Source organism: Episyrphus balteatus, chromosome 2 (assembly GCF_945859705.1).
Source record: "Episyrphus balteatus chromosome 2, idEpiBalt1.1, whole genome shotgun sequence".
NCBI lineage: Eukaryota > Metazoa > Arthropoda > Insecta > Diptera > Syrphidae > Episyrphus > Episyrphus balteatus.
The window spans coordinates 8,326,727-8,349,936 of record NC_079135.1 but is presented as its reverse complement, the minus strand read 5'-3'; the positions used below and the strand labels follow the sequence as shown (position 1 = coordinate 8,349,936).

General features: G+C 29.9%; 1 protein-coding gene across 1 annotated transcript in view; it reads right to left on the bottom strand.

The window, feature by feature from the left end:
- Positions 1-23,210, bottom strand: part of LOC129908805 (protein rhomboid) — a 90,968-nt gene that overhangs the window by 5,425 nt on the left and 62,333 nt on the right. The window contains exon 5 of the mRNA XM_055985571.1: positions 9,541-9,771. Coding sequence (XP_055841546.1) covers positions 9,541-9,771 — 231 coding nt within the window. The remainder of the gene's footprint in view (positions 1-9,540; positions 9,772-23,210) is intronic.

Below are 23,210 nucleotides of genomic sequence, written 5' to 3'. Positions count from 1 at the left end.
TTCAAAATACATTTTCTTAAGCCTCTTGAAAACTGTAAAGGTTCATAGTGTACAAATAAATAAATAAGTTCTTTAAGATTAAATAATTCTTCTTATAGTGTTTTTTTTTTTTTTTTTTGTTAAAGAAGATAAGAGTCAGGTGAAGTTTTTTTTTTAATGATTTCGTAGGTTTCTAAGTATGATTAATTTTGTTATAATTTGGACAAAAATTCTGTACAATATCTAGAAATTTATAGATATTGCAGTAAATATAATAAAGTCTTGAGTCCGAAACAATTCTAAAAGTTATTTCTGATTAGAGTAATCCTATAATCAATAGTACCTTCTTTGTTTCTTAACTTTGATTCAAATTTATATTTGCCTAAGAAATAGAGAAGGTAAATGTTTGGTGATAGTTAAAAAAATTGTCCGTTTCATCCGAATAAAAATAAAAACAATTTAAACTTATCTTTTTTTAATTTCTTTTTTTTTTCCTGCGTTATTGAATATTTATATTCACAACAATATAGGAATATTTTAGTTTTTAAACAAAAAACAAGAAATTAAATGAAACCTAAAAAAAAATAAATTTTTGAACAAAAATTGATAAAAAATTTCTAATCACCTGTTTTGTTATTTTTTTTTTTTTAATCTCAAAAATGTAAAAGAATCTTTATGACCACAAAAAAATAATTAAAAAATTTATTTATTTTTCAAAAATTTAACATTTTTCAAGTTTTATACTTATTATTTTGTATTTTTTTTTTATTAAAATATGTATTTCCATTTTGGTTTTAAAATGAAAAGTAATTTTAATTTAAATGATTAATTGATTGATTAATTTTTTTTCTTTTGAATGGCATGCTAAATATAGTTTTTCAGTAATGTTAATAATAGGTTACGCTTTTTGATTAAAAAAAAGCCAGGGAATCACCAAAACTCTTGAGTAACAACTTTGAAGAAAATCGCTTCAGCGAAGCTTTTTCTAAGGAAACAAAAGGATCTTTTGAAATAAATGTTTCACAGATCAAGAGCTCTATATCAATATTTTTCTCTTTCATTCTATTTGATATAAAAAGATAGCCTTAATTTTTAACCCCTAAAAACATCCAACCTATAGGGAAAATGGACTATCTAAATTTTTTTCCAAAATCAATATTTTGAAATTGAGATAGTGAACCTTTTGAAATTTTGTTCATAGATCTTGATGAATAAATTACTTTAAAATTGCCTCACAACAAAAGTCAGCCATATTAAATCTTCGAATTAATATTTTGTGGCTTTTTCCTTTAAGAGCAAATTTTCCTCAGCTCAGATAGTACACAAATAAATATTGATTAAATTGGTTTATCATACTTTGGTTCCAAGAATTATTTCAAATACCTTTTCCTTGTTTTTGTTTACTTCCAATTAAAATGAGACTTAATAAACAAAATGAAAAACAAGTTCTAAGATACCTACTTAAAAATTTAAAAAAATCTTTTCTTAGATTCATTCCCCTTATAAGCACCTGACAAAACACAGAATTTGTATTGAATATTTTGTGTTGGCATTTAAAATTAAATTCAAAGAAAATATTGTGTCTTAAATCGAAAAAGGAATTTATTGATTTTCTATTTCCCATTATTTTCATACCTATTACAAAACTTTGAAAAACAATTTATCATAGCCGCCCTATCCGTCAACGGATAACACCAATCTTGGAGAAATAAATTAATTTGAAAATTGTTGAGGTTTCTACCATGGTCGTGCCAAAATATGTAGGTTAACAAAATTATTTACCTCTTAGTAAACTTTTCCAAATTGAAAGAACAAAAAAAAAATAAAAACAACATGACGACCTTGACAAGGTATAAAATTTATGCCAATTCATAAACAAAAACAGGCTTTTTGCGCGAGACATTTTTCTCTATTGAAATGTGCCATGACACAAGTCTTCCTGTTCCACAAAAAACTCCATCAAACCATGACTTTCAAAATATGGTTTCGTTATAATTATTATGTAAACACGCGATGAAATTTATTTTCTTTCTAATGCCTACACGTCCTAGTTTATATATATTTTTATTCTCTGACAAATTCTTCAAGGTCGCAAGCACAGAAATATTCATAAAAAAGACAGAGGGACACACCTTTTAAGCACAATAAATTAAGTATTCAAAATGACATATGTAGAGTTGACAACCGACAATCTGGGAGAAGAAAAAAAAAAATAACAACAACATGGACGTGACAACTACCTTTTTGAGAGAGCGCGAAACTCTAATCAGTCGCCCACAAAACGTATATTCTGTCCAAGATACTCGGGCATGAATAATTCCCCAGGCGACAACGATTCCAAAGACTATGACTACGGCGACGACTATAACGTCGACGACGTTGGTCCACTACAAATTGTCCGACGACGATGTGCTCCATAAATGGAGTAAGTCTCACCCTTTCACTGGGCGGTGGACGCTAGAGTGGTAGTCCCGGTGCGACGCGGTGAGGTGGTAGGGTCGACAGCATATTGGTTGGCCGGAACACACGTTTTATTGTGATGTGAGTACATATTGCGGATGTGTGGTAGCGCCATGTTCAATAACAGGAAAAACATCCGCAACACGTACTAACAACCGCGACACCAACGGATGAAAGAGGAAACCATATATGGGGGAGGTATATATGACAGCAGAGGTAAGTTGTCTACTGGTTGATTTGAGCTGGACGGACATGACGAAGCGACGTTTTTTTTTAATTACACGTCGTCATTTCCCATCATCACCGGTCTTTGGTCGTTCTAAAGCACTTGGAAGGTTGTCAATGATGTCATAGTCATTGGGTGTACAATGATGATCTCTAGAACATTCACAGAATAAAAGTGAAAATTGATTTTCAAAGTTTTTTTTGTTTTCTTTTTTTTCTATTCTGCATGTGAATTGTCATATAGATGAAAATTTTCGCGAGAGTTCAAGGGTGACAATAGCTAGTCTTCAAAGTCAATATTTTCCAACTTGTATTTTCCTTAAAAGATCTTCAACTCAGAGAGTTGATTTGACCTCCTTCAGACCTGGTTTTCTTAACCCTTTCGAACCCAAACTAACAATATGAATATTAAAAAAAAAATTTTGAAGTGAAAACTTCTTTAGTATCGTAGTGATTTAAAACAAGATGAAACGAAAACGCGACACGAACATTCAACTTGTTATAACTTTTTTGTTTTAATAGATATTGAATGAAATTTGTACTGTAATAACTGTACAAAATTTCGAGTTCAAAATTCTGAGATAAAGGTGCAAAGATGTTCTTTTTCTACACACGTTATATCTTTTGATCTAGTGCACATGCAAATTTGATTTAACTTTAATACGCATTCTGATAACATAAACTTTTATTTGATATATCACACATAACGGTACGTGCTCTACAAGTCACACAATCTTAAATTGAAAAATTGAAAAATACCTCAAAACACCTGTGGAGATCTGTTGCCGATGACCAGCCACCAGTGTAGGAAGTACCGTAATCTCAGTTTCAAATTTCGATATAGTTGGCTTTAAAAAATTCTTACGTTTTTTGTAGGCATGGTAGAAATATGATTGATACGTCAATAAGTGAAATAAGCTTTCAGATGCTATAACATTTATCATAGGTTGCCATTTAAAAAAATAGATTTAATGAGAGAAAAAAGATTGATTTTTGTACTTTTTTGATGAAAAAATTGATTGGGTTCAAAAAATTCTAGCTCTTTTTGTAGATGTTGTATAGACATGGTCGATATAAATATTTTGAGCTGAAACAATAAGCTAAGTCATCGAAAACTAAAAAATAATTAAATGGAATATTTTTTACGAATTTTTAAAGATTATGTTACATGAGAGTAACGCTGGGTTCGAAAGGCTTAAGAATATAATATTTGAATCGGTGATTGTTAAAACAACATAAGTGAAAAATTTTTTGAAACCACTTTTATAACTGTTTTGCATTGCTTATGGGTAGATCTAGCGTTGAGAGAAAAACCAAAATGATTTGATATTTGGATCATATAAAATTTCGAGGTTAAAATACGCATTTAGTGCTAAAACAGAGATATGTCTCTTCTGCCAATTTTGAATTTGAGTGTTAAAACACCTTAAGTACTTCATATTAATTTGTTTTTTTTACATTCAACGCTGGAAAAACGAAGTAAGTAAACTGTTGTTACTTCCAGTTTTTCGATGATTTAGTGTCAGTCAGTTGTTAGTGGTCATTCGAATGGAATTGCATCTTTCAAAATGTTCTTGTTAATAAATTAAATTGGTACCAAATGAAAAAAAACTATATCTTAGGAAAAAGTTTTACTATGAATTTTTCTCTGCATTTGGATTAAGAATGTAAGATATTGCAATATTAGTATTGGTAATGCATCTTATTACAAATTACAAACCATCATATTTTTCAATTCAAATAAACATTAAAATTACATCAATGAGACAATCAATAAAAAGTGTTAAATGCAAAAATGCATTTTATACTATTTTGAAGTAACTACGTCAAAAAATAACAAATTCATTGCTGGCCGTGGAACGTCCACTTTCGTCTATTTGTTTAATGTTCTTGTTTTGTAATGTATGTATTAATAAAATTGCTGAATTATGATGGTCTTTTATTCATTTCCATTCTTCTTCTTCCTTTTTCTCGGCGCTGTTATGATCTCGATGTCGAGGGGATCATAACTATCCCACGTAACTGCTTCACACTAGTGATCCGCCTGTGGGGTTCGCCGGGTTGACCTCAGAAATCGGCGGCAAGCCTCCCGGTTTTGTATTGTTCCATTTCTAAGGCCAACTGAATGCTGGTGGTTTTGCATTTGCTTGTACCAGGAGTTTTTAGGCCTACCTTTCTTTCTATTTCGTTTTTTTCATTTTCGTATTTTATTCATTTCCATTAAATTTGCTAATACTTTGGATGTAAAATGAGTGTCAAAACAACATTATTTCCAAGTAATTAAGTGGTTTTGACTCCCAACAAAACGTTGGGTGTTAAAACAACATATAAAAAATATTTATTTTTTGTTAAATCTTCTTTGATAAAGATATTTTTTTAAAACTTTTAGTTAGTTTCAACTCCCAACAAGGCCTCTAAACCGAATTTAAAGCTAAAATTGTCAATGCGGCGTAAAAAATACAGAGTTTTTTGTCTCTCCTGAAAAAAAATAAAAATGTTACTTATGTTGTTTTAACAATCACCGATTCATTTTATCTTTATATTTTACTTAAATATTTCTTTAAATAATATTTTGGATTGTTACATTTAGAAAAAAGTCTTATCGCTTGCTTCAAAAAGTTGTTGGGATGAGTTGTCCCAAAAATGTTCACTAATTTAAAGTCTCTTCGAATTCTGCTTGGACAACTTCTCTGATGCCCCATAGAATATTTGTTTAATGCTTATACCTTAAAAGTTGCTTCATAGCTTTGTTAAGGTCAGAAAGCAGCTTATTTTCAAATTAAATTTGATACCTTCTGCATTATGTTTGGATTCCTGTATTTTTGTTTCAAAAAATTTTACGCACTTATATGCTTTGGAATCAGAGATCAGAAATAAATCTCAACCTTTTGAAAGGTTCCTTAATAACTCTCATTTTTTGAAATTTTCAATAAAGGTCATAAATAATAACCTTTATTTTTAAAAAGGAAAAATTTCGGTCAAGGTCTGAGAGAAACCTTTATTTTGTATTTTTTTATGTTTCGGTCAACTAGTGAGATTTATCGCTGAGAGAAAAAAATAAATCTCATCTGGAAATATATCAATTAGAACATTGGTCTCCTGAAATATTCGAAATTGCTTTGGTTGTGCTTGTCGCCCGAGCGACTAAAATCACAGACATTTTCGTCTTTAAATTTATGTATTTTAAACGAAAAGAGATATAATCTTGGATCTAAAGAACTTTGAGAGTCTATTTTAGTTGAACTTAATACATAAACTAAAGGATCCAGGAAAAAACAGCACAAGTCCATTCCAACTCATTTCGAGAAAAACGCATTTTAAAATTTTGTTTTCCATACAATACTAAGTTGTGCTAAAAGCACACAATTTATTTATTTTTTCAGCAAGGCTTAAATTTTTTTTATAAAAGTAAGGATGCCATCAGCCAGTGCTCAGTAAATACTACAAGACCTCATCATTAGTTTATTTTTGAAAAAAAGTGGACATGTGCCGTTTTTCACCTGGACCCTTCATATATTTTTGCAATATAAAGACAGGTTGACCTTTTCCACTTATTTTTTGGTAAAAATCTCAACCATTGAGATATTTTAAGAAATAAAAAATAAATCTCAACCGATAACCTTTATTTTTGATTTTAAAAAATAAATCTCAAACCTTAACCGAAACTATATAAAACAATGTAGTAACTCTCAGAGAGAAACCAATTGAAAATAAAGGTTGACTGTTATTTCTGATCTCTATGTTTGGAATCTCTTTAACATCTTAAAGCTAGAGAACTTGAAGTGTATCTTCGAAATCTGTGAGATTTGCTGTATTTACAAATCATTCGAAGGGTCACAATTCTCAATATCGGTCATTTCATCCCAAAATCGTTTGAAATCTATCTTGTATGGTTTTTTGTTTTGTCCAATACTTTATAAAAAAAAAAACAAATATTTAGTTTTCTAAATTCTAAAGAATCCGAAACTCAAAAATGATTACCTACGACATGGAAATCATAAAACTCACGTGGAAACGATTTTAACGATCCAAGCCATTTCAATTATAACAACAAGATAAGTGTGAGGCCCGAAAATTTTTTTTATTATATTTTTTTTTATTTTTTGTATAGAATGAGGTTCCCAAAATCTAGTTTTACCGTTTTATTGGGAAGGCAAATTTATTAAAATTGAAATTTCATTTTTTCAGGATATCCTACTCTTGTTAAATTTTAAATTCGGCTAATTTGATACACAAAATAGTAATACGGTTTACTTTCATCAACTTTAATTGAAGATTCATTTGAAGTTTATATCTTTTTTCCTAATACTGTTCTGTACATTTTTATCCATGCCAAGCTTTTCTTTTCATTTTACTAGGAATTTTAAAAAAATATAATTTTGTTCAGTACCCATAATAAATACATTTTCTACCAATTTGCTTCAATTTACTCAAATATTTAACTTCTCTTTAAAAATATAGGGTAAGGTGGTATAAGAGTGCGCATTTTAGACAAAATACCAAATAAAACAATAACAAAAATAATTTAACTACTTTTTTTATATATAGTTTTTAGTTTATAATCAAAGCAACGAAAAAAACTTAAAACTGGTAACAAAAATGTATTAAGTCAAAAGTTATAAACAAAATACTACATTAGGAAATTTGAGCACTCTTATACATCCTATTGTGTAAGAGTGCGCGGCTTAGTTTGTAAGAGTGCGCAGCTGCGCACATGTGTAAGTTCGCACAAAAGTCGCAAATAAAATTGCCTATCTTTAAATAAACAGAGTATTTTTCAACCCATCACTCCTTGCATGAGGAACAATCAATTTAGTCTTCGATTAATGGTTCCGAGAAAATTTCAATATTTCCTAGTTACTTTCATTCGCTTGTTTTTTGTAAAACTTGTATTTTGTTTCTTTTTGGCTGGAATTGCTTTTTCTAGCTGCTGTTTGCTGGAATATGGACAAATGCCAGTTATTTTGAAGCCTTGGATAGCATTTACTGCTCTTATAACCCGCGCACTCTTATACATCATCATGGTGCGCACTCTTACACGCTCAGACATGTAATCGAAGAATATATATATATTTCACAATGCACTTTATGACCAGTCTTACGTGTTCCTCAAATGTTTCTTTTTGTCGACTTTTTAATGTCCCATACTTTGTTTATTGTTATTTTTTGTTGTTAAGCGGAAAATTTAATTTGTTTGTCAAGAAATATTGGAAAAAAAAGTGCTAAAAAACTTAAACTTAACTAGCACCTCTGTATACAAACACATTTTTATGAAATTTTTACATCAGATCAAACTCATTTAGATCTTTCCAAAATAAGTGCATGCAGTCTTATATTCCCTTTCAAACCGTAGAAAATGGCCTTGCGCACTCTTATCAGCTGCGCACTCTTATACCATCCTACCCTACTAAATTCAAGTAAATATTCTGCGAATTTAATTTGATAAATTCCAACTTTCTATATCTACAAACAAAATCTTTTCTTTTATGTCTTTGAATTAAATTCTAAGAAATTTATGAAAGCAATTATATTTGCCACTATAACTATGACTCTTCCTTTTTTCATGGTAATTTACATAATTTTACTTCTCTTCCATATTTATGAAACAAAAATATATTCTAAAATATTCCATTTTAAAAATAGAAGTCAAATATTTAAGATTTTCAAGCAACCAGTGTAAACCTCAATTTGAATTTGAAATTTCTACCTTCCCTCCCAACAGGTCCATGACAGTATACAAAAAATTCTATTTTTGTTTGAAAAGTTCCATTTCATAGTTAAAATCATTTACAAAATTACAAATGAACAAAACAATCACTTTGTCCCATAAAGCCTCTTTCTCTAGTCGCGTGTACACTGTACAAACACAGAAAAACCCTTTTCACAAAATTTTATACAACTCTCACGATACTTGACGATACTCCTATAAACTATTATATAGATATCCTTTTCCTCTTGAACATTTTAACACTGAATCCTTTGAGGTCTCCAACTCTCATCATTATTGACAGAAAATTTCCATGTTCAATTTCACTCCATCGCTTGTGCTCAAAGGACAAGAAATATTTTTTGTACAAATAGCAAAAAAAATGAGAGTAAAAAAAAAAAACTCATCTACTTATGCCATCAATTACCTAAAAGCATCCTCAACAAGGCAAAAACATCCTTTCACCGACAACGACGAATAGCGGCATGGCATGGCATTTCATCATCAAATAACCCAGGGATTTGAACTCTGTCGTATAGAGCGAGAGAAAAGTAATTATGTCGGAACCCATTATCATTCTCATCAACCGGGACATATTTTCGAAAAAAAAAAAAATTAAATACAAAAAGTTTTTCTATGAACACGATGTTCGCCGTTATAATATTTTTTGTCATCATAGAATGTATACGTAGGAGGAGATACCTCTCCTAGAGTTTTGTCATGATTTTTAATCGGGTCAGCAAACTCAAATATAAAAAAGGCTTTTTGCTGAAGCGTGTACAATAGAGCGAGAGTCCTTTAATCAATACACACCGAACATAGAAGAGGTGGAGAGTGTTTATAAAAGGACACAATATTTCCACCACCACAAGTCCACCATTATCATTGAATTTTATTAGTTGACACTTTGTTATTATTTTAAAACACAGAGGTTTTTTTTTTTAATAAAGGAATTATAATTGTTTCAAATTTTATATATTTTTTAAGAGACAAACAAAAGTTTGCGGTTGAATAGCGAAGGCAAATAAATTTTAATTAATTAATGTATCCTAGAGCACAATGAAACGTGATGTTGTGGTTAATAAGGCTAATTACGAGTATAAAGTTTTTAGTAGAAGAGTAATTTATTTTTTTGGGGTATGGCTTATTGCCATCTATTTTAAACTCACCTCAAGAAATGTCATTAAAATTATGAATAAAGGTGGCGGGCAGCAGGAATATTTATCAGCATAGAATTTTCGATCACGTTCATCGGGCAGCACTTCCATAGCAATGACATGAACCATTTTTTTGAAAAATGGTGGCTCCTCCAGTATTAGATGAAAATCATTTTCCGAACAAATTTCACGATCACGTTGATGGACAGCACATTTAAAGCTACGACTGCGTTTACCACTCATCTGTTAAAAAAAGGAGGACAAAAATATTTAAATATGATTGTTCACAAACTTGAAATTTGAACATAACTTAACATAAGAGTATTATTTGTTTGAAAACATCAAATTTTTGACGAATATTTTTTTTTTCGGATAAAAATTGATCCAGAAATTATTTTTAGTTATTGTTTTTGTATTAATATTTAATAGGCCCAAAACGGATGGTTTTCTATGCAACTAAAAAAAATATTTTTGAGCCATGTTTTTGAGCATATTGGCAGGAAGTAAAATTTTTCCTCAAAAATTGGCGTTTTTTTTTAATTGAAATAAAATAGTTTTAATTTTTTTTTTTTTAATGCAATTTCATTTTTACTCGTAGGTAAAAATGTCTAAATAAGACACTAAAACAATTTCCTTAAATCCAGTTATTTTCCTAAGAAATGACAGAACTTTGAAAGAGGTTTGAACTTATCGGAAACGTTTTTGTAAAAAAAAAATGTCAAGCCTTTAAATATACTTCTTTGTTTTTCATTTATTGAATAATAAACAGTATAGTAATGCACTTTCATTGTCAGAGTTAATTTGTTTCAACTAAACGATAAAATTTATTATTAAAACCAAATATTACTCATACACCACAGTTACCCATGATCAAATGAATCACCAATTTAGGTAATATATTAATTCAAAGTCCATTAACAATGAATAATTGAGCCTTAATCAATTTTCAAAATGTAATCTAATTTATTTGCTGCATCAGAAAATATTAGAAGCTATGGATATTTTGTTTAATATTGAGTTTAGTAAAAAAAAACTAAGGCCCAATTTATTCACACTCCATTAAATTTAAAGTCTCCATTAAAAATTAAAAATCTGTCAAATCGCATACAAATTTTAAAATTTCCCCTTTTTAATGACGGCTTTAAATTTAATGGAGAGTGAATAAATTGGTCAACAAAAAAAGTATAATCGAATTCTTGAACATTTATCAAGAAAACCTGTTGCGGCTTTTCGCCATGGGAATGTGATCTTTTGAAGTAACTGTTTTCCAACCAGAATTATCAAACATTTTAAAAAAAGATGATTTAACTCGAGAGAAAAAAAAAATTATGTATGAGTTAAAAATTTCCCATACAAATTTGTATGGGGAAAGTATGACCCTAGAGGCACCGGTTAATGACCTCCAAAAATTTTTTTTTGCTAAATACCCCTTATTTAGGTCCTAAACTTTCAATCTGGGGGGTGTCTCCCCCGAAAACATCACCTTGGGAAATAACGGACACCCTATTGTACATAGTACAATGTAAAACATATTTGTATGCAAAACTTGATGGATTGATTTTATATTTTAGTGATAAATCGAAAATCTCCATTTATGTAAGTCTATTTCAATTTTGTCGCGGTTAAGTTTCAAAAAGCTTTGAACAAAAAAAAATATCTGAAAAAAGTATAATAAGTCGTATACACAAAAGCGGATAAGCATAAACTGAGTGCCTCTTCTTTTTAAACAATTTGTTTTTGCTAAGAGTTCACTTTTAAAATAATACATCATAAACTTTTTTTCTTGGGAATGTCATTCTTAAGCCTTAACTACATTGGCTCAAAAAGTGAAAAAGTACAAAAGTGAACATTTTCAAACGCATTTTTGTATAGTTTTTCGGGCTAGAAAATTAAAACAATTGATGCAGAAAGATTATTTTTTGGTCTAAAAAACAAATCGTATACTCTTTTTCACAAAACAATTTCGCTAAGAAGAAAAAAATATTTCCACTTTTGTACTTTTTCAAAAATGTATGTAGTTTTTCAAATGTGTATGTAGTTAAGCACTTAAGTTGTAACCACCACCCCATTGACCTGTTAAGGCTTGCGTCAACACAGAAAACAAGGCTGACTATAATGAACAAGACACGAAATGCAAAAAAAATTGTTCTTCAGCTTAGATATTTGAAATTTTCATTTTTAAATGTTATAATATTGATGAAAACGGATTATTTTTGTACTTTCTATATTTGAATCTTAAACTGGTGTAAGGGAAACAAATTTTTTGAAATTTATTGCTGAACTTCGGAACTAGGGTTTAAAAATTCCATTTTTCAAATTCATACGTGATATACAAAGGTACAATTTATTTTACATTGAAATTTAATGAAAAAAATTCTTTGAGGTGTAAGATTTCAACCTGAATTCGATATTGAGGTCGCGTGTGAATTGAGTTGAATATTTAGGAAAGGATATAGACACTATAAAGGTGAACATAAAATTTCAGCTGTTAAAGATATATCCTGATGTTCTGGGTGCACATTAAATTTGTGTTTATTGTGATAAACGGGGTTTTGTGTAGTTTTACAAATAAATGTTCAAAATTTTTAAGAAACGAAGAAATTTGAAAAAATAATTCAAGAACGTTGACCAAACATAAAACTCAAAGCACAACGCGGGAGTTTGAAATTGTAAGGAATTGCTAATATGTTTTTAACACCATTAAATCTTTTTTTTGCGGCTTAAGGAAACTTTCAAGCCGTCAAAGCGTCAAAAATGTATTAATTTAATATTCAACACATATTTGGATGTCAAAAATTTGTCTTTGGCTATATATTTAACCCAATTAACAGCCTTAGAGATAAGAACATTCATTTTTGGTTATTTCTCAATAACTGTTTTTATACAAACCATCAGTAAGAGAAAAGTCCATTTGTCATTTTATTGCTGTTTAAACCTTTGATTGTATCTAGTGTTTTTTTATATGATATTTTGCGAAACAGTTTTCTTTATAAGGCTAAGAAAAGCTTCTACATTTTTTTTTTGCTCACTTACGCTCGTATGTAAAAATATGTAAAAAAAAAATTGGTCGGTCTAAGCTTACCCTCCCCGAAATGAAATCCTAGCTACGGCTATGCTTTTCGCCTATTAGATTTTAATAAAAATTTCATAAAAGATCTTTTATTTAAATTAATTTATAACTGAAAAACAGATTTATCTATTTTTTTGTAGGTATGTTTTATTGGTTAATTTCCTTTTATATTGTTTCATGCTCAATTTAACAAATATCTGCAGATAGAAAATTTAAAAAAAGTTACTCATACACAGTGACCGATGAATTTATTCTTTTTTGTTTATGTTATTACTGATCAGATCAGTGATTAACCTTGTTATCGTTATTAAGTTCTTGTAGCTTGGAGGGATGAGACTTTCAGCCATGGTATTGTGCCCAAAGTTAGCAAAAAATTGGATCTCCTCTTCGTCATTGGTATTAATCAAGTCCGCATCGAGGAGATTAAGATTTTTTACAAAATTTAAACGATTAAATTGTTGTATAATACTATTTTATAAGTTTAAAAATTTCGTCATGCAAAATGGGTTTTCCATTGATATTCATTCATTTTTAAATTTAAAAACTGATAATAATATAAATTCAATTGTTAAATATTTAAAATACACTTTTGTAGATTTTCACAAAATTGATATTACAAAAAAAAAAAAAAAACTCAAAACTTACTATGCAAAACCTAATATATTCTCATTAGTCCACCTATCAAATTAATTGTTAAACATTGTATTATATTTATGCCCTTAAAAATTTTGGCAAAATTCATTATAGGTATGATGTTTAACAACTATACTAATAACAGTAATAATAATCCATATCACCGGGACACATAACCTTACTCACTGGCAAACACGTTAATCACTTTCCGGCCTTCTTCTTAAATTGACCAACTAATCATCGCATCATTGTTCATTTCCCCTGTGGGATAATTAAATAATAACCAACTGTCATATTCACTTGAGACATGAAACGAGCATGACTAGTATCATTTCCAAAATGACATAATCAACATCATGCATATGTACGAGTGTGTGTGTTTTGAGGATGTTAATTGCGAAGCAACCAAAACGACTAATGTAGTCTCCAAATATAGTAGTATAATTCTCTGCCTACGGTAACTATCTATTTAATTAAGTTTGCCACAATACTTGAAGAAGATGAACATAAAACACAATATAGTATGTATTATATTGTAGAAAAGATGACTGCTATAATAAGTTTAAGTAACTTTCGTCGCTATTGCATTTGGCAATTGCATTGTGTAAGTGCAAAGAAACTTTGCACACTCTCGAAAATGACACTAAAAGACAATTTTAAAACTTTTCCAATCTTTAATTTTACTTTGATTTTGAATTGCTTTGCAACGCATAACAGAAGAAGACTAATGAATAATGTAAGATAGAAAAATGTACTAGATTTAAAAAACAACAACTTTACTTTTTAACAAAAAAGAAGTTGTCTGTAAAGTCGGTTTACGGACGATGATTTGACATGATAACGTCGTCAGAAAACAGGTTGTGTGCTTTTGTTTGAAATGAGTCAATTGAAGCGTTTACTTATTTCAACCAATCATAATTTACAAGAAAAAGCTAAAAAAAATTCCTTTTTTATTTTCTCATTATATTAATTTTTTTATTATATGCAATTTAAAAGCCAAGTATTTCTTCTTAAGAACAAAACCATTTTTAAATTTTTACAATGCGCAAAAAGTATAAAAATAATTTATTGAAAACAATCATTTTCATCAAAAAAATCAAAAAAAACATGAATTTTTATCTTCTCACATCATTAATTCCATTTTTTTCCATAACAACCTGTAAAATTTTATACCATCTGAAAGCTTATTGTCTTAGCTCAAAATATATATATATCGATCAGGTCTATGAGACATCTACAAAAAGAGCTAGAATTTTTTGAACTCGATCAAATTTCATTAAAAAAAGCAAAAAAAACATTTATTTGTATGTTCTCAGGCTATGGAATCAATTTTTTTTGTTTGACAACCTATAAAAAATATATACCATGTGAAAGCTTATTATTTCACCTTTCATATGACGTATCAATCTCATTTCAAAGATGCCTACAAGAGAATTAGAATTTTTTAAAGTCAAACATGTCGAATTTCCAGACTGAGATTACGGTACTTCCCATACTGGTGGCTGTTCGGGGGCAACAGATCTCCACTGGTGTTTTGAGGTTTTTCGCAAGTTTCTTGATTTTACATTGTGTAGCTTGTAGTTAGTCTACCGTTAAGTGTGATATACCAAATGAAAGGTAATTGTATCATGATGCTCATTAAAGTTTAATAAAATTTCTATCTGCTCTAAGTCAAAAGTTATAACCTGTTGAATTCTAAAACTTTATTTTACTCAAAAATGTGTTTACGAAAATGATTGAAACTTCACACACATATAGTCGTAGCCATGGTCTATCATTACTCCATATACTTTATTCCTGTATCTATTAAAGAAAAAATGATAAAAATAAAAAACGATGAAAATCGGTTAAAAACGGTCAAAAAACGTGTTATTTAAAAACTTGTTTCTTCCGTTATTCAGTCAAAACTCACTAAACGATTCCAATTTTTTTGCACATGTATGCATAAGGCCAAAACCTACATGTCCTATAAGTATGAGATTTGAACGCTCCAAAAAAAAAACTAAAAATCAAAAACTACCCAAAAATTTCCCTAAAAAACAAGGTGTTTTTCAAAAATTCATATTTCGAAACGCAGAGTATTTGAAAAAAATATTTTTTCCTTTATCTTTCACCTAGCACCTTTAGAATTGTCAAAAAAAATTTTTCCCTACCCAAAATCATCATTTTGTTATAGCCCCAACACGTGTAAACAAAACGTTATAGCTTAGTTTCAAAATTTTTTAGAATTTTTTCTTAAATGCCAGTTATTCTTAAATTAATCTCATCTATCTATAGCAAAAAAAATCAATTCTCTACAACTTTGCGTTTAGATTTTAGCCCAAATTTCATCTTTCCGTTTTCCCCTGTTTACCCTATTAAATGACGGAATTTTTAAAAATCCTTCATTTGGATTAAGCTTTAGGTTAATATCTTTCAAATAAGCTATAGAAGATTTTTGTATCTCTAATAGTTTATTTTTAATTTTTAATTGGAATTTTTTACCGCACTGCGAAGGTGCGAGAGTGTAACGTTAGAAAATGACGTCACTTTTTTGTGGTGGCTGCCATGGTTCATCGATTTAATAGACGTTATCACGTCAAAAAAGTTAATTATCCGGAATACCGAAGAAAACGTTCCCATCTTCCTGGATTAATCAGAAGATGGTTAAAAATTGCTCATTTTTTGTTCTTCAAAACTTAGAGGGCTTTTTTCGCAATTAAGGACCCCATTTTATTGAACACAGTCCACTCTGTTTATGATGTCTAGACGTCTTACAATGATGCTCATTTGAAAAGCGCTTGAAATTAAATTCAAAAATCTTGCAGTAGTGAAAAATGTCGTCATAATCAATTCAAAATTACAAAACACAAAAAAAAAACAGCATTGAATGAATGATACCTGAGCAAAAAATAAACTGCTTTTCTGCAGTTCTTTTCTGTCAAAGCACAATACAATTTATAAAAAAACAAAGAAAAAAAAATATTAAACAACTCAGAAACAATCTTCGCATTCAGAGTGCTGCAGTAGCAGCGCTGCAACAGCCTCTTCTGGTTTCATTTCATTTAAGTTTTCTGTTTGTAATTTTGTTAGTTAACTCTTAGGTAAGGAAGCAGAGCAAAAAAAAAAGAAAATATGAATTCAAAACATAAAAACTAGAGCTCTCTTTGTGCACAAAAAAGGAATAAATTATTTCATTTTTTCCATTTTTTTCTATTTTTTTTTTTTTAAGTTGAGTGCACAGTCCATAGTATAGAGCAGCTACCTCAAAAAAGCTTGGACAGAAGGAGCGTGTCAAAGTAAAGAACACTCGTTGCAGCGAATGAGCGATGATGGTTGTTGTTACAGTTGTTATCGTCGTCGTTGTTGTAACTCAAACTATTGCTGCTGGATGCTTCACAAGCTTTGAGCCAGAGAGTACGCCGAGTTGTTGAAAGTATCACTTAAAAAATGCCTCTTGTTTTTCACATGTTTTAACATATCTCTCGCTCTATACCTCATTGACTTGCAGAAAATGTGAAAATGTCATATACGTACGAGTAGTGTACCTTTATATTGCATTGAGGATGAAAATTATACTTGTAAGTTACATGTGGAGGTAAAAGAGTTCTTTTTTGCATTTTAAATAACTTTAAAGGCATTTTACGTGAAGACTTCCGGACCTCTTTAAATAATTTAAATTCTTGAAACTTGAATAATAACTCAGGTAAATACTTTTTTCACTATAAAACTTGCAGTGTATAAGGGAGAGCTTTGTTTTTGTTTTTTTATAAGGACTTGAGGACTTTTTAATTTGGAAAATCTGTGTCGCTGGATACTCAGCAATAAAATTGAGTTTTCTTTAAATTACAGAGTTTCGTCGTCGTCGGTACACTTCGTAGTGTATCCATGGCCTTAATAGTCACATAGCTGTCACTTACAATAGTTATGTTTTTATATAGATTTTAATTATGAAAAAAAAAAATATTGGCATTGGAAAGCCGATAAGATGTTTATTCATTCAAGTCTTCAAAAAAAATACCAGCTCCGACAAAAAACTCAATTTTAAAACCATCATCGTCATCACACTGAAAACTGCCTCAATTGATTCCTCATCAAACAGTGAAAACTATATATGTTTCTATGTCTTCTAGTTTTTGAGAAAATTGAAAAATTATTTTATCAGATTTTTCTTTTTTCAAAATATTTCTTGTTTTTATTTGTTTTTATTTTTCAATTTTCTCAAAAACTAGTTTTCACTGTTTGATGAGGAATCAATTGAGGCAGTTTTCAGTGTGAGTACATTTTTTATTTAAATTCACAGTCTGGACAAAAATAGTATAAAATGAGTCTTTAAAATTTTAGTTTCGCCTTTTTTTTAACTTTGAAATCGATTATTTCAAAAACTATTGGGTATAATATATTGATTTAAAATATATAATTAAATGTACAATTTTGCCTTTCGGAAATGGTATCATTTATTACTGTAAGTGTTGCCGTTGTTTCTTAATAATTTTTTTTTGTTTTGATAACTTTTTTTTTAGAAAACTCCCCCTCCCGCCTGAACGGGGGGAGATAGACACCCCTTCCAAAGAAAAAAATATTTGTATTGAACTCCTCTACAAAAACCCGTTATCTAATCCTGGCGTCCAAGTTATCCTACTACGTGCCAAAACAACATTTTTATTCTATACCTAAAAGTTCGAATTTCTGTATCTGGGTTGAAATCGTAAATTTTTTTTTTCTAAACTGATTTTCATAAAAAACACCTCGTTTGATTTAAAAATAAATATTATTTTAGAATATATTTTTAAAACAGCATGTTGTTCTGAAAATATATACTTTAATTTGATGTCGAAGTTGGGTAAATGACGAAAAAAATGGAATTTTTGAACTTTGACAGCTTATAAATTCTAGGTGGTTTAACCGAGTTACATGTTTAAAAAAAAAACTGTAAAAAATGGGTAAAAATTTGACGAAGCTAGACTTTTTTCAATGGGTGAAGGTAAAAAAAAAACGTTTTTTGTCCCTAACTCCAGATTTTGGGGGTGTTAGGGACTTTTTATATACCGTTTCGTAATCAGTGCGACTAGCTCTACAAAACGTGATAGGTCTCCGCCCGCGTATATTTTAAAACCTCATTTTTGTAACACTGTGTTATTAGGTCCAATTTTTTCAATTTATTTTAGGATCGAGGTTAACGGATATTCTGCAATAAAAACAGTTTAAGGTACCCAAGACTTGAGAACATAAATTATAGTTGAGAATCTGGTAATTTTTGTAGCAAGGTTGGTAGTTTGCCACAAAGTCCTTAAGACTTATAAAAAGAGAAAGTATAAATAGCCCAGCCTATATTAATTCGAGTCATAATGTTGTTTACTTGTAAGCTGTAAAGCAATAGTTCTTAGCAAATTTGGGTTTGTTTCGAGCCACAAGCTGACCATGTTCTAACAGAGCGGCAACTTCTAATAATAATCTAGACAAATGCTACAAAAGTGTAATTTTCTCGAAAACGGCTCCAACGATTTCATTAGAAAAATTCACATGTTAGTTTTATTCGAAAAAGGGACATTGAATTTTTTTTTGAAATTTTGGTTTTAGATGTTGATTAGTGATTTCTACAAAATTATTTATTTTCCATTTTTTGATTTAAAAAAAAAAATTTTTTAAAACTCAAATTTTCGAAAACGGGACATTGAATTTTTTTCAAATTTTGGTTTTAGATGTTGATTAGTGATTTCTACAAAATCGCATACTAATTTAATTTTAAAACTTTTTTCCAAAAAATTATTTATAAAAAACTAGTTTTTTTTTTAAAAACAGCTCAAACGATTTTGAATTTTTTTTTCTAAAAATGCATCTTAATATATCAAATTAAACTGCATACTTGTTTTGTGGGGTAATTTGATTTCAAATGTTGTTTTATTGCTTTGAAAAACGACCAAATTTCTATATAAAAAGTCTTAAAAATGTATGCAACTTGAACTCTAAGAGCAAGTTCGTGTGACCCAGTCGTGCATTTTATTTTTTTTTATGGTAAAAAACGTTAGTTATAAGAGGAAAATACATAATTAAAATCTTAAACAAGAATTAGAACTACTTATAATCACCTCTTCGACATAGAATACGGTTATTTGTGTGGCGGTGACTTTGGGACACACTTTCAATCTAAGCCATATTCAATCTTGACCAAATTTTGTTAAAAAACAAATCATGATATCTTAAAATGTCACTTTTTGTTAAATAAACTTCGAAAAATCATTAAAGGATATTTTAACAAATGACTTAACTATGGACCTAAGAAAATTCCACGAGGTTCGCTAATGTCGCCTGTATCTCAAAACTCTTCTTCTCAATGTGCGAACTTTATGAAAGAAATTTATTTTAATCTAACTAACGATTAAAATTTGTTTTATTTTCTTTCAATGCAAGGCAAATAAGGTGAATAATTATCCTTTTGTCTCTGGATATTTCTAATTATCTCTAGAATATCGATTTCTAATTTAAATTAACAAAGTTATTTTGTTTTCCATTTTCAACAAGAATTTCCTGATGTGTGCAAGCACAAACAAAAGTCTCAAAGCCATCTACACCACCAGTTCTAAAATATTTTAAATTCTCTACTAAAACTTGAAATTAAACACATTAATGAGTGAAAACTATATCGTTTGAATATTTTCGTTAGCTGCAAGAAATACGCTCCAGGACCACATTTAATAATACTTATTTAAAATTATCCAGAGACTCTATTATCCGCATCTTTTCAACTCATTTATGTCAAAAACTTTTGTTTTGCCTTTAGAGACACGACATCAACATCAACGACTCTATGACGGCGCGGTGCTTTCTGCTTAATGCACTGGCAAAATGAAGGAAGTTAATAAAAGCGATCAAGTCATAAACTTTGAAGTTGATGAAGTCTCTTTCAAGATGGAAGACGTTTCGTCACGTATACACTCTCACATATACAAATAGTTTGTATACTTCCAAACTATTTGCCAAGCTTCAACCCTAATTGCTATTTAACTGTGAAATGCGTTTGCTATATTTTCATTCGTTTGTGTATTTTACCGCCTGTTTGAGCAATTAAGCAAAACTTATAAAGTTCGAACAACACGTTAAAATCGTCTATCTCTTTATGATTATTCTATCACACACACATTTATACAAGTACACAAGTACACACATTTTCTGTGTGGAATTAAATTGTTTCAATTAATCTCAGTCGCATATTTCCTCATGCTTCTTTTCGAAGATACTCGTTTATATAGGAATATGAATACTATGGGGGTTATAGTCTTTTGGTCTTTGATGGTAGAATGCTTTTGTACTCTTTGTGTGAGAAAATTCCACAAATTGAAAACAATGGCTTTTGAATCTGAAATGCAAAGAAGTCAAAGATTTTTGTTCTTAGTTTCTCATATTAGATTGCGTGGGGTGAAAACGTTTATCGTTGTAGAGGGCTCTCTCTGCAATTGGACCTTTTGCAATGGACTTCTATGAAAAATAAAATAACAACAGACGGACTATTAATTAACAAACAAATAAAAAGAATGGCATAGAAGCGGTTTTATTTTTTCAAACCCACATTAACAAGTCGTGAGAATTCGCTCGACCTAAAAGAACATCTGTACTTATGTTATGAGTTGTAGATTTATTAGAGCAACTTAAAAGAGTACGTAAATAAGATTTACGCATTGACCACATTATTTTATGTATTCAAAATATTATTTAAAAAAAATTCAGAAAGAACCCGCTGCACAAAATAGGTGGAATCAGGACAAGAAAAAAAAAATTGTACTGAGGAGGGGCTATTATATAAAAACAACGGCACTGCCTACAATAACAATTGATACATTCAAAAAAAAGTCTGTCTATTGTTTAATTGGGGAATAAAGGACTTCCTAAAATTAGTTTTTGAAAGTAAAATTTTCTACCAAAATCTCGATAAACCTATTTTTAAAAAAATTTATTGAAAATAGCTATGCCGTGATATTGGCAACAATATCACGCTTAACTTGTCTTGATTATAAAAGTTATTCACAATCAAAATTTTGGTTGGAACTGTATGACTTTGTATGGCAGGATCTTTGACCATAATGTTAGTTGCTAAGTCTTGTGTGACCACAACTTTAATTTTCATTAAAGATTTTTGAGAGCATTCTTTAAAACGTGTTTTTATCCCATTTTGTCTCTCATGTCAGGAATAAATATATTTTCTGTCGAATTTGAAGACAAAAATCGGCACATATATGCCTACCGCTTTTAACTTAGGTACTCTACCCCAATTTTGAACCCCAAATTTTTAACTGATGCATTTAATATGTCTTTAACATCTGCAAAAAATTCTATATAAATTGTCTGTTTAGTGCCGAGTTTCAAAATTTTTTCGGCATGATATTAGGGAGACCGTTTTGAAATTTGAAAATATTTGTATGGGTGTCGCAAGAACGCGCAGTGGATTTTTGTTTTACCAAATAACCAACACTCCACAGAAATACTTTTTAAAAATCTTCAACCGGAACCCAGCGTAACTCATTAGTTTTGGTTCAGTCGAAAATTCAATAAAAAAATTTTGAGTTCAATTTTTCACTCAAACTGCTTTAAAAAAATTATTTGCTTCGATGCATAATATATAAATTCGGTTTTATAATACCAAAAACTACACTCCTGCTCAAATTTAACGCACATTCTATTTATTTTAAAGTAAAGTTCTGCTATTACTTTATGCCACAGTATCATTGTTATTTTCTCAAATGAGACAATACTGATCTTAAATTCAAGGTATGGAATAAAATGTTTGCCGGGAAAATTTGGGGAGATATTTGCTGAAGTCTGTCTGCTAACCCGCGAACCTTTTAAAGAAGAGTCATAAAATTTCATGAAGTTAAATCTGCTTTACAACACCTACGGAGCTAGCGAGCCTTTCTAGACCTAGGTTAAGTACCCACAAATACTTGACTGATGCCCTCGAACAGCATCCGGTTCCAATCACCCCTAGATTTGGTCCACAGTTTAGCCTGATGCACGATAATGCATGCTAGAGTAGTTTGAGAATATTTTCAAGATTTTAATATTCCAGCTTCGGATTAACCACACAGAAATCTGGATTTGAATTCAATAGAACAACTTGATCAACTGAAAACTTCAGTGAAAGAAGTGTTACAACAAAACCTTCAAAAGTTAATTAGTGGAATGGACAAACGACTCCAGGTTGTCATACGCGCTAGAGGAGACTAAACCAAGTACTGCATACAATTATGGGAAAGAACCGTCACCCGCATCCATTTTTTTAAATTTTTCTTCTTAAAAACAAAAATTATTTTATAATCAGTTTTCAGACCTTGAATTATTGTAAAATTTGGTTTATCTTTTTTTTTGTTGATAATACTGTTGCAGTTTCAACTTGCTAAATAATAAGCAAACACAAAAAGCGCACCAATGACTTTTAAAGCCTTTTAAAATAAGATGCAGGGGTATAACTTCAGAAGAAAAATGTGTGCGTTAATTTTGAGCAGGAGTTTAGTTCTCTCCAAAGAAAAAAAATTATTGCAATAGACGAATTTTTACAGCTGTAGTAGTTAATTGAATATACACAATCTTTTCTTTTCTATCGCTTTTTCACTTTCATCAACTTCTAACTTCAAAGCTAAATATTTTCTTGTTTGCGATAGAAATAAAAAAAAAAAATCAAGTCAACTGCATCATTTTTAAGCGGTTCGGTTCACTTTGATTTTTACATTATGTCCCGCTAGATTTCTGAATCCAACCACTGTGCACCGTAGCGATCTATTCGACAAATACCTAGTTTTGAGAAAGTTTTATCAAATTCAGGCTATTCTGTCAAAAATTACACTTTTATTTTTGTTTGAAAGGTCTATTAGGCTTTTTAAATAACTACGGAAAAGGGTCATTTGTGACATCCTTGTTCCTTAACTACTAATCCCAGTTTGACAAATGAGGTGTCGTTGGAAGCGTCCTTCTTGCCCGCTGGTCAATAGCTATGTGACGTTGCATAAAA